Raw genomic sequence first — 12,060 nt, forward strand, 5'->3', positions numbered from 1 at the left:
AGCAGGCGTATACATAGAATGAAGGCTATTGCTAAGCACATTGATTTGTGCTTAAGAGTGTAAGCTGCCCTGCGTCTTCGGAGAAGGGCGGGATATAAATGGGATTAAAATAAAAAAAATAAAAACGGGTCTCAATGAAGCGGCTAAGGCAGGGGTAGGCAACCTTGGCTCTTTGATGACTTGTGGACTTCAACTCCCAGAATTCCTGAGCCAGCTGGCTCAGGAATTCTGGGAGTTGAAGTCCACAAGTCATCAAAGAGCCAAGGTCACCTACCCCCTAGGCCAGGGGTTGGCAACCTCGGCTCTTTTATGACTCATGGACTTCAACTCCCAGAATTCCTGAGTCATGGACTTCAACTCCCAGAATTCCTGAGTCAGCATAGCTGACTCAGGAATTCTGGGAGTTGAAGTCCATGAGTCATAAAAGAGCCGAGGTTGCCAACCCCTGCCCTAGCCTAGGCTAAGGATTGCAAAAGGAAAAAGCAAGAAAGGCTGGCCCAAAATAAAACAAGCCAGCTGCACCACGCGGCTTTTCTTCTCCGCCCCCAAGTGGCTGGAGGAAGAGGAAAAAAAAAAAAAGGCCCAGGGCCGCTAGCTTCTCCCCCGCCCCGCGCAGGGCTCTCTGTGGCCGTCTGGCCAAGATGGCCACGCACGTTTTCCTCACGGGACCCCCAGGTAATCCTCTCTCCACCTAGCCAGCGAGAACGCAGGGAAGAGCGGGCAAGGTCACGGCCGCCAGCGAGGAAGAGCTCGCGGGAGGAGCTGGGATGAAAACGAGGCCTTCCCGGGCCGCCGGGAAATCGGGCTTTGCTTCGGCGCGCGGCCGACGACGTCCCGTGCAGGAGGAGCAAGGCGGCGAAGAGCCGGCAAAGCACATTTGCAGATTTTTACCTCGCTTTCGCAACGCCTTATTTCCGGCTGTGGGTGGGTGGAGAGAAAGAGGGAGGTTTTCTTCCGAGTAAATTTATGTTTCGGGGGGATCAGTTTGCCCTTTTGCATTCGGTGGGTCTTTGCTCCCGGTACAACTGCGAGCCACACCAATTCCGAGCTCCTTTTGCAGATCAGACCGCGGAGTTGCGCCCAACTTATGGTCCCCCGATGGAAACACAGTGGGGCTTATTTTGGGAATGAAAGATATTTACAAGGCGGGGCCCACAGCGCGGTTTCTTATTAGTTATTTGCAGGTCACTTGTCCCTGGATTCCTGAAAGTCTTAAATTGTAAACTATAGAAACAGTCGTCTAGATATATTGATAGGATTATACAGGAGGACAAGCAGTTTGGTTTGGGGTGGAGTGGAGTGGAGATTATATTAATAATAAGTGCAAGCTTTTATGGGGTATTGTTCTGTAGGAAGTGGAAGTTAAAATGAAATCCCTTTTTAATTGCCTTTAGAGAGGGTCTTAACAGAGATAGCAGCCACAACATTCTCCAGCAGGTGTTGTATTTCTGTGGATGGCCTTCAGAAATTGATGCATGGGAATGCTTGGCCAAAATGGCAGTGAATTTCTCTTCAGTATGTTGTAACTCAGTTCATTGCTTGCAGGGAGGCTCAAATGTGACAATGAGTCTTCTGTTCCCAGTATTAACTACACATCATTGTTGCAAAGGAGGAATGCTCCTCCCCCTCCAATAATATAGGATCTTCCACCTTCTTATGTATGTATTTAATATTTTAATGTGCAAATTCCTATTCTTGAGTATCTTGTAACCTGGAACAAGTATATTTTGACACAAGAGGTAAAGTGTTAGACTAGAGCTAAGGAGGCTTCTTCTATTCAAATCCATCTTTACTAGAAGAGTTTGGACTGGCTATTCTTCCCCATCATCTACTTCACGAGGTTATGCACCTATGAAATAGAGAGAGGGTCCCTTTGTATTTATCCTTGCTTTGAGGTCCTGGAAAAAGGTAGGATTAAAAAAAACAGGAAAGGAATAAATCAGGACACATTTGTGAATAAACAGGGAAAGATAATATAATTATTCCAATTACACTTATTTGCTTGGCTCCTATAAACTAGGGGTTTGGCCTCTTCAAGACACATTGTACCTGCAGAGCCTCAGATGTGAACTCTGCTCTAACGATTCTGCCTATTTTTTTTCCTTGGGAAAAATAAGGGGTGAGAATGGCATTTGCTGTACAGCAAACACAACTGCTGTTCTCCATAGAATTGTAGAGGAAAAGTGCTTTTCTCTTGAGTTGACAAGTTCACTCCCACTTCACATTCCTGCATGGGCAAGTTACTATCTGGAAGCTGAGGTTCTTTTTAAGTCTGCTGCCTGGTATTGTCTGGTACACTGGCTGATAAAGAATCAAATCAAGTCTGGTCTGAGTAGAGTAAGGGATTAAGATAAAGGGACTAGAAGGGTCTTAATATTTCCCTGAAAAAGGAGCATTTTGGAGAGGGATTTAGAGGGAACAAAGAACAAGGCCCATGGAGAAATTTTGTGGACCATTCCGGTAATAAGAACTAAAGTTTTCAGATCTGGCCTGCAAGATGTCAACAAAAAGATACCGAAAAGTAGTTCTTCGCTGCAATCAACTGGTCATCTTGAGTTTTACAGAACAAATCTGGTAGCCCTAATTAGTACTACTTATGGAAAAGTAGTGGAGGCATTCCATAGAGACTTGAGAGTTGTAGAACAACACAAACAAGATCACAGTATTGGAAGTTTCGAGATTTATGTGATTACTTAAAGTTTGTAGGCTTTGGTGTAAGAGCAAAGTGTTTGTTTAAGATCAGGAGACATTATGAAGCTAGCAAAAGGAGTGGTAGAATTTAATAACAATGAGATAAATAATTTTGAGAGGAGAAAACCAGTTAGATCCTCTACTCTGTGACTGCCTCCGTATGATATGTCTGATCCCTTTCTCTGATAAACCATTCACCTCCATCAATGAAAGCACACAAGTCAGGATAACTGAGTAATATTGCCTTTTTCTAGTTGGTGGCTTCATTCCTTTTCCCACTAACTCAAGAGAAGGAATGTTTGTAAAGAGTCCATTTTTGCAGTGTTTGTACTTCAGATGGAGGAAACTTTGATTACCCCAATAAGCTGTTTGGACAGTAGTTCAAAAATCTTAAGGACTATAATCAACCCTCTTATAATTAAGTAATTGGGTCAGGTGGCCCAATTTTCTTGTTCACATGTCATACTGCCCCCAACACATTTAACAGTGTTATGTGAATGGGGTGTGTATTTTTGGCATTAGGAGAGCAAACAATTTACAGTATAAATGCCCACACTGTATTAGCCAGGTAGAAAAAAGGAGTCAAACAGTCCTAAAATAATACTTGCTTTGTTTTATATAAATACTAATTAAAGTGAGGCTAAACAAGATGATTTTGCTGCAGGAATTGGAAAAACAACATTGATACGGAAAGCTGCTGAAATTTTGAAATCATCTGGTATCCCCATTGATGGATTTTACACTGAGGAAGTGAGAGAAGGTGGCCGGAGAACAGGGTTTGATGTTGTCACTCTGAATGGAAGAAGAGGAATTTTATCTAGAGTTGGGTAATGAACTTTTAAAATATATTTTCTGGCACTTAAAAAAAACAACCCTCAGTGGAATGCTTCTGTAAGGTCATTGTGGTTCACAAGCACCAAGAGCAGAAATTTCCAAAATGGCAGATGAGATTGTAAAATTACCATGTGGTGACTATTAGGCTAATGCCAAGGCATGTTGGTTTTAACTGGTAAGAAATTAACCCATAAATCAATACTGTAAGCCAGGGGTCTTCAAACCTGGGCCTTTTATGACTTGTGGACTTCAACTCCCAGAATTCCTCAGCTAGCGTGCCTGGCTGAGGAATTCTGGGAGTTGAAGTCCACAAGTCATAAAAGGGCCAAGTTTGAAGACCCCTGCTGTAAGCTTTTGTGAAAGTAGGAGGGACATGTTTAGCACCACCCCATAAAAATGTGCAATGCTGATGGCTGAAGAAATTAGCAAAATAATCTCAATTAAAAATTATGTTACATTTTTAGAACATTTGAAAGGACAGTGGGCAGTCTCCACTCTGGTCTGTCACAGGGCTTTTCAACCACTGGTACGGGTACCACCTGTGGTACATTGGCACCTGGCAGGTGGTACGCAACCATCCTAGAAAAGTGGTAGCGGGGGAGGGGAATGAGCTGAACTGGAGGCAGCACCGCACAAGCCTAAGCGAGAGATGGCTGGAGCTGCAGGGCTATCAGGGCTCGGGAAGCGCCAGGCTCCATCTGGAGCTCTGAGCTGATCCTGGTGGTTCTGCTGAGCCCTGAGGAAGCACCAATCAGCTGGAAAGCAACACTGATCCTGGCACTTCTGCTGAGCCTAGAAGAAGCGCCAATCAGCTGGAATGTTGCAGCATCTCCAGGGTCTTGTGATTTACGTTCAGATGCTTGGCAACTGATTCATATTTATGACGGTCACAGTGTCCCAAGGTCATGTGAAGTGACCAAAACCTGCTGCAACCACCCAGCATATGGGGGGAAGAACAACCAAACACCCCCACCCCTGCTGCCAATCCTGAACAGAAATGCTCACAACTATGAAAACCTCGGACAGGAGGAAGAGCGTTGCTGGGTGGGCAGACAGGTGTCTTGCTCAGCTATGGCTTGGGGGGCATTTTTTTCCGTGCCACTGTAATTTCAAACAGTCACTAAGCGAACTGTTGTAAGTCGAGGACTACCTGTACTTCACTTTTTTTTCCTTTTTTGGGGGGGGTCGTCATGTTTTTGACACCTTGCTAGGCGACTAGTGGTACTTGGATGTTGCCATATCCTAAAAGTGGTACAATGAGTGAAAAGGTTGAAAAGCCCTGGTCTATCACCTCAAGGCCATTATGTCTCTGAATACCATTTGCTCCTTCAAACTGCTTTTTGGGGCTCTGTTTTTATGTTTTATTTATTAGGTAGATTGGGATGTACTTAAGAAAGATGAGGAAACATTAGAAGGAAAAGAGGCATGGCAAGAAGGCTCTAATACTAACATAATTAAAACCACATATGTAAACATATCCCGTGTTGTTTTATTATGTATTTTCCCCCTGAAGATCATTACTGTGTTTTGAAATATATAAGACATTTGATTTGCTGAGAGTTTTGATTGGCTATAGTTAGGTAAATATTCAGCTGTATGTATTTTCTTTATGTAGCTCTGGTCATTCAGCAGCAAGGCATGAATATCGTGTTGGACAATATGTTGTAGATCTAGCTTCGTTTGAACAGTTGGCTCTTCCTTTGTTGAGAAACGTAAGTTACATAGTAGAACTATGTTGTTGTTTTTTAAATAATATATGCGTTTTCATAAAAATGCATAGGCTGTGTTTTATGGTGCTTTAAATGTGCATGTAAAAAGTGGGGGTTCTCAAAATACTGTGATCGTGCTTATTCTTTAAATAGCATATTGTATCGTGTAAGTGTTCATTTCACACATTTGTGGAAGTTTCTTCACTGACAGAAGAATTTTGTGATCATGAATTTAAAGACTTGCAAGTAAACATGTTTATTTCTTTGTATCGCTCAGAGTAATGCAAGAGACATAGCAAGGTAGACTCATGAGTAAGATACATTACAAAAAACAAGTGACAATATGGTCCTTTGCTGGCCCTTAGCAGCTGATGTTTCCAATATAGGTTTACAAATATTCATGCAAATAGTATTTCAGCTATATAGTTTACGGTCTTATCATAGATAAATACTTTAAATGTAGTCAGACTACCTCCAAATTATTTGAACCTCAATTGTGAACATCTCTTGATAATATATAAGAAATTGAATCCAGCTTGGTAAAACTTTGATAATTTTGGCTGTATTTGAAAAGCAAAACAGCATTGGTTTTGGTTCACATTTGGGTGGGAAACTCTAAGAAAGTTCTACAGAAATGACCTAAATGGAGAAGTTGAAAAAAATCCCAGAATGCAGCAGTGACAAACTTCTTCTATCTTGTTGGAAAGAAAAAAAACAAGGTTATCTTCATCAGGTCACTCAGAATGAGGTAGATTTGTCTTAAAAGTGTCAGCCCTTCAAGGCAAGTCAGTTCAAGAAAGAGACACCACAGGAAATGCTGAAACTCTGTTGTTGTAGGGAAAAAGAACAGAATTATGAAAGCCTGGTAAAATTTCCCTCCACTTATACCAGAATCAAAGCCAAAGATTACTTTGAGCCTTTTTCTCATGCTTCCTCCTTTTTCAGGCTTATATTATTGTTTACATTCTCTTTTCATATCTTTTATCAGTTGTGTTAATAGTTCTTGCATTCCTTCATTAACGTTGGCTTTACATATAGAGAGGGATATACATAGAGGGGAACACTTCAGCCGGGTGTAAAACCAACTGATTTTCCATTAGTTTTTGCCTAAAAGGATTAGGGGGACATGATAATTGTCTTCCAATACTTGAGGAGGGGCTGTCACAGAGAAGAGTGGGACAACCTATTCTCCAAAGCGCCAGAGGGTAGGACGAGAAGTAGTGGATGGAAGCTTGTTAAAGAGAGATCCAACCTAGAAATAAGGAAAAGTTTTCTGAGAGTGAGAACAATTAGTGGAATAGCTTGCCTCTGAAATTGTGAAGACTCCACCACTGAGGCTTTCAAAAATAGACTGGACAACCATTTGACCGAGATAATATAAGGTCTCCAACCTTGAGCAGGGGGTTGAACTAGAAGATCTCCAAGGTACCTTCCAACCCTATAATTCTATGTTTTCATGTTTTTTTAAAAAAATAATAATATACACTTACAGAGATAGGAGTGAGGAACCTGTGGTCTCCAGGTGTTGAAGAACAGCCCCTCCAAAAATTGCTTACCAATGTGCCTAATAAGTAGAACTGCAGGGCTTGTGGTTCTGTAACATACAAAGAACCACTCATACACACCTTAGACACAGAGGCAGGTGTAAATTTTGAATATGGAACTTGGTCATTATACAGCTCTTTTATTGGGCTGATGGTCTTTCACAGTGTATGACTATAGTGTAAAATGTTTTTGTAAGAAACAGTTATCTTGAATTATTTTTACTCTAGAGGTCAGAGTAGATAACCTGATGTTTTGAACTGCAGCTCTCACTGAAAACTTTCTGTTTTGCCCTGCTGCCTCTGAGCTGGAGCCCAAAGATCAGGAGGCATCAGATAATGTATCCCTCATATAAACTTTGATTGAAGTCATGTAAAAATATTTTGCATTTTGCCACTAAGTGTTTTTATACTATACATATCTTCCTCATAGACGGATTTTGACAGCAGTGCAATGAAAAAGGTATGCATAATTGATGAGATTGGTAAAATGGAGCTCTTCAGCCAGACATTTATTCAAGCTGTCCAACAAATTTTGAATGGATCCAGGACTGTGATACTTGGAACAATCCCAGTGCCTAAAGGAAAGCCTTTGAGACTTGTGGAAGAGATCAGAAATAGAAAAGAGGTGAAACTCTTCAGTGTAAGTCACAGACAGATCCACTGAGAAAATCTGTTTTTATTGGCATGCAATGGTCTGACATCTTATTTAGCATTTGTTTGGAACAATTCCCTTTGAAAAAACAGGTGGTCACTTCTACTGGAAATAAAGCTGATTCTGTGGTGGATTTCTTTTAGCTTTTATGTTTGGGCTTCAGCTGCACCCGTCCTCAGCTATGAAGCTTAAAGTATATCCCATTCACTTCCCCTTTACATATAACATATAAAGAAGTCAAAATGTTTATTTTAAATGGCTGCAAATAGATGCTTTCGTTGAGCAATCCATTTTCAAAAGTCTAAACACAATTTTTCTCTGTGAGATGCTTCTAAATGTGGGACTGTAAAATGTGACTTCATAAATTTCCCAGATAAACAGCAGTAGTGTATTGTGACAAGCTGAGGAGAGGGATAACAAATGCATTATAGAGAATATGGAAAAAAATGTTACAGGCATTCCATTATCACTAATACTCTTTAACAGTAGTAATGCTAAAGCCTAGTGCTAATAATGGGTTTCATACATGTATATGTCATTGTGTTATACCTGTTATTTGCAATATTAATACTAGTAACATTGGAAATTCAGTTACAACACTAAAAGCATATGTTAGATCCCAAATATCTGGAAAATACAAAACACAACTTCAGTGGCCATTCCAGTGATTTTGACAGAAATAAAATTGTCTTGCCTCACATTTATCTGAACTGAATCTGAGGTAAAGGTAGTGAATTTAATATTTAGTAACATTGCTTATTCTTGTCAACTTTTAACTTAAGTTCCATAGGTAATGAATTATTGACAAAGCTTGCATATGACTCCATGAGTGCCCTGGAGAATCTCTGCTGCCTGCAACACTGGAGTGCTGGTTATTGAGAGCTGTATACAACAAAATTTCATTTTGATGTATGCCGATTGGTGTACATTCAAAATGACAGTAAAGTTGTTTTTGTTGTTTCTGTTGTTGTGGTTATTATTAAAACCTCTATTGGAGGAAAAGAGAAGTGTAATGAAAAAGCCTGTGTGTGCTTTGAAAATGGTTCAGAAGATCATAGCAACTCCCTGCTGTTCATTAAAGTAACAACATCTTTTATTCCCCAGGCTCAAGTCTTCAGTTGAGTATTTAATTTTACTTTCATAGTGATACCTGTTTTCAGGATCATGCAGAAGGGTGCTAGGGCCCTGCTTTTCAGTCTCCAAGGCACTTAACTACAAATTATTTTTGAAATAGTCCTAGTAAAGGATACACCTTTTTACCTCTTTTTTTCAATCTTTTCCTAAGGGATAGGGGAGGAAAATGCTCTTGGGAGCCAGCACCAGGCCTTAGCAGCTGAAGTTGTTAGGTTTTCATGGCATGTTCTATTTTATAACTTTTTATTACATTATTATTTCATAGTGCTGTTTTGTGTTGAGAGCCATTTTCACTCTTGGTCAACTTAAGTCAGTCTCATGTTTCTTTATTTCTAGCTCCTAGAACAAAATGTCGCATCCTTTTAAATGAAATCTCATCAAACCAGAGAAACCAGACATAAAATCAATGCAGGAAAATGCCTAAGATATTCTTGATTCATTTAGGTCAATTTATTTTGATACAAGCTTCAAGGACTATAGATTTAAAGTCCCATTTCTTTTTTCCCGCTTCAGTCCTTCTTTTTCTTAAACACCCCACAAAAACAATGACCTGAGCGAGTCCAAAGGCTGATTCCCTCGCCCATCTCGATGATTCCTCCCCCATTTGTCTAATTTAACTCCTACTAACTTAGCTCCAGCATTCTTGGAATACTAGCCCCTATTACTTTCAGTGTATCTAAATATCTTGGCTACAAATTGTTTCACACTTTGGGAAAAAATTGGGGGGGGACAAGTTCTTTTCAGAGCCCGACTTTTATAATAAAAGCATGACATCCAGTATATAAATCTTGTATACTTTTTCTATTTTAATGGTATGCCATCTATTCCCCTGCATGCCTGTATATTTACACATCTGCAGTACTATGTGCAACCTACTTAATCTGCATGGGTTCTTTATCAGTAGAAAGCAAGTAATTTTTTGGGGGAAAATCAGAATCCAAAAGACTCTTCCATTCTAATATGGTAACAAAGGAATTCTTATAATTAAAAACAATAACAACCAGCTGATAGCTGGACAATTCTTAGCTTGTTCTTGTTCTAAAAAGTCTTCATAAATATTTCCACTTTCTAAGCCTTGCATTTTGGCTACTTTAAATAAGTGAAGACTGATATTCCATATTTTATGTGTATTCTGTTTTTTTTAAATTTTAGATTACGAGGGAGAATCGAGATGACATTTTGCAAGAAGTTGTGACAGCTGTGGAGAGCTGCCTAAAATGAGATGTTTGTCTTCACATCCCATCTTCTGCTGTTTACAGTTTGACATTATTTTCATTAATATCTACAGCTTAATTTACTTGGAATAAGCTGGTGTAGATGTTCTTGCTTCACATTTGTTTTCTGAGGTGGTTTTCTGAAACAGGGTTAATTTGTTCAGGAAAATAAATGCACACACAAACACAGCTACACATTCACCAAAGTAATGATTGGCTTCATCATAATACTGAGAATCCAGCCTTTAAATTGATTGTTACCTTATTTTAATTGATGTTAATAGTGAAAATGTTTGAACAATAGGCTGTGGCTCAGTCTATCTCCAATCAGATACTTTTTTCTCTTAACTTGTAGCACTACATTGTAGAAGAGGGCTTTCCCATGGTGTAAAGACTTGCTAGACTCTTCCACTCTCTTTGGAACACATTTCAGGAATGCCACAAATAAAAAAAAGGCAGCCATGGAGAACTAGAACAAGAGGCATATTTCTCCAATGCCAATGAATTTTCTTTACTTTGAAAAATTCAAAGGTCTTTAGAAATTTGTCAATAGCTAAAGCATTTTGATTACTAGTTACTAGCATTTACACAGTTTAAAAAATACTTTTCACTGGCGTTTAGGGATCTCAGGAATCAAACATTAAACTGGAGAGTTTGATTTGCCTCTGAAAATAAAAGTTAAAGACGACTAGAAGACTGTAAACAAGGCTTACGTGTAATCTTGTGCTATTTTGGGGTTATACTTAAAAAAATGATTTTAAGATGGTGAAATCAGATTTTCCAAAATCTCTTTATCTCTTCAATTGTTTGTTCGTTCAGCTCTTTTAACTTCTAAACATTTATCAAATACTTTCTAGCTATTTATTTCTATATGGAGAATATTTCTCTTGTGAATAATTTTGACTTGATCAACCAAGTTAACTTGTGTTTAGTAACACGTAACATTTTTTATTCCCTTTGCACCTTTTTCTGTTAATAAATAAGCTATAAATTACTGTGACACAACATGCATCCCACAAGACCTCTGAATGGTGTTCAGGCAAATTGTTTATCATTTAATCAGTTTAGCATATCATGAAAGCTTAAATTCTCAGCCAGGTGCACATGTTTTCATACGCTGCAATGTTGTTTTTTTTGGCGCCAGCAAAAAAAATGTAAAGATACTCAGCCAATTTTCTTCGGGAATGTGAAATGTAACATATGTTCAATTAAAGCATTCCTTAGTCAAAGGAATGTAGAGTCGCACATTGTTTTCAAAGCTATTTATTTAGATAGCAGATGTAGTTAGTCTACGATAACAAAAATCCATTAGGTGAACTTTTTCTTCCATGAAGCTACAGCTGAGATCCCTAAACCTTTTTGAACCCTGAATATTTGGAAATGTGAGAACTTCTGTTCGCACCACTACAGATGTCTGCTGTGGGGAGCTGCATAGTTACAGAAGGCAAGAAGCTTCGCAAAGAAACTTACACTACACTAAAGTGCTAATCTGTTTTATGCTATCAAGCCCAACCGGCATCAAGCTCCCTGCGCCCTGTGCGTTCCCACAGAGAGGGCCTCCTCAGGGTGCCACCGGTCAGAGAATGCCGTCTTGTGGCCCCCAGGGGGAGATCCTTCTCTGTGGGCGCCCCGGAGCTATGGAACCAGTTACCGGTTGAGCTCCGGACGGCGCCCGATCTGCGCTCCTTTCGCCGCGATCTGAAAACATACTTGTTTGAGCAAGCCGGCCTGGCATGAGGGGGATTGGTGGGGTTTTTTATCATTTTTATTGGGGTTTTTACTATGTATTAACTGTATTTTAATCGGGCATGTATTTAATTATCTTTTAATTTTTGTACATTTCTGTGTATTATTCTTGCCCTGTACACCGCCCTGAGTCCTCAGGGAGAAGGGCGGTATAGAAATATTAATAAATTAAATTAAATTAAATTAAACCTTTCATTTCACTGTAAGAAGTCTGGAGAAGCTTTTCTAAATATGCATACAGAAATGAAGTTCCCAGGCTTGCCCTATAATATATAGTATCTCTTTCTCTTCCTCCCCCCCCCACTTTATACATGTGTTTGTATACACACAAATATCCATCCTTCCATCCTATAAGCAGCATAGAGAAGATAATATGAAATGGTTGCTCCCTTTTCAGTCTCAAACTTATTAGACAGGAACCTCTCAATTGTCCTCTATAATTAAATTTTTTTTACTCTGGGCCCCATAAGGAGAGAAGGAAGAAATAGAGCCATTGCCTGGCTTTCTGGCCAACCAAGTAAATATAAAAGATTGAA

At 39.5% G+C, this 12,060-nt stretch overlaps 1 protein-coding gene across 2 annotated transcripts; it reads left to right on the forward strand.

The window, feature by feature from the left end:
• Window positions 1-449: 449 nt before the first annotated feature.
• On the forward strand, window positions 450-11,289 carry NTPCR (nucleoside-triphosphatase, cancer-related). Of its 2 annotated transcripts, XM_083359511.1 has the most exons (6): window positions 450-675; window positions 3,356-3,518; window positions 5,141-5,237; window positions 7,209-7,418; window positions 9,717-9,792; window positions 11,113-11,289. In XM_083359511.1, exons 1-5 carry the CDS (start codon window positions 642-644, stop codon window positions 9,783-9,785), a joined length of 573 nt encoding a protein of 190 aa, XP_083215637.1. In that variant the 5' UTR covers window positions 450-641; the 3' UTR covers window positions 9,786-9,792; window positions 11,113-11,289. The 2 variants fall into 2 exon arrangements, with proteins under 2 accessions (XP_083215637.1, XP_083215636.1); XM_083359510.1 differs by lacking the exon at window positions 11,113-11,289 and having other exon boundaries at window positions 9,717-11,104.
• The last annotated feature ends 771 nt before the right edge of the window (window positions 11,290-12,060 follow it).

This window comes from Vipera ursinii, assembly GCF_947247035.1.
Source record: "Vipera ursinii genome assembly, chromosome: 1".
In the NCBI taxonomy this organism is placed as follows: Eukaryota; Metazoa; Chordata; class Lepidosauria; order Squamata; family Viperidae; genus Vipera; species Vipera ursinii.

Excerpts from the sequence above, each read along its gene's own strand:
- NTPCR (XM_083359511.1), top strand. The coding sequence starts at position 642 with ATGGCCACGCACGTTTTCCTCACGGGACCCCCAG. Across the intron at positions 3,519-5,140 it reads GGAATTTTATCTAGAGTTGG|CTCTGGTCATTCAGCAGCAA; the intron begins GTAATGAACTTT and ends TTCTTTATGTAG. Across the intron at positions 7,419-9,716 it reads AAGAGGTGAAACTCTTCAGT|ATTACGAGGGAGAATCGAGA; the intron begins GTAAGTCACAGA and ends TTTAAATTTTAG.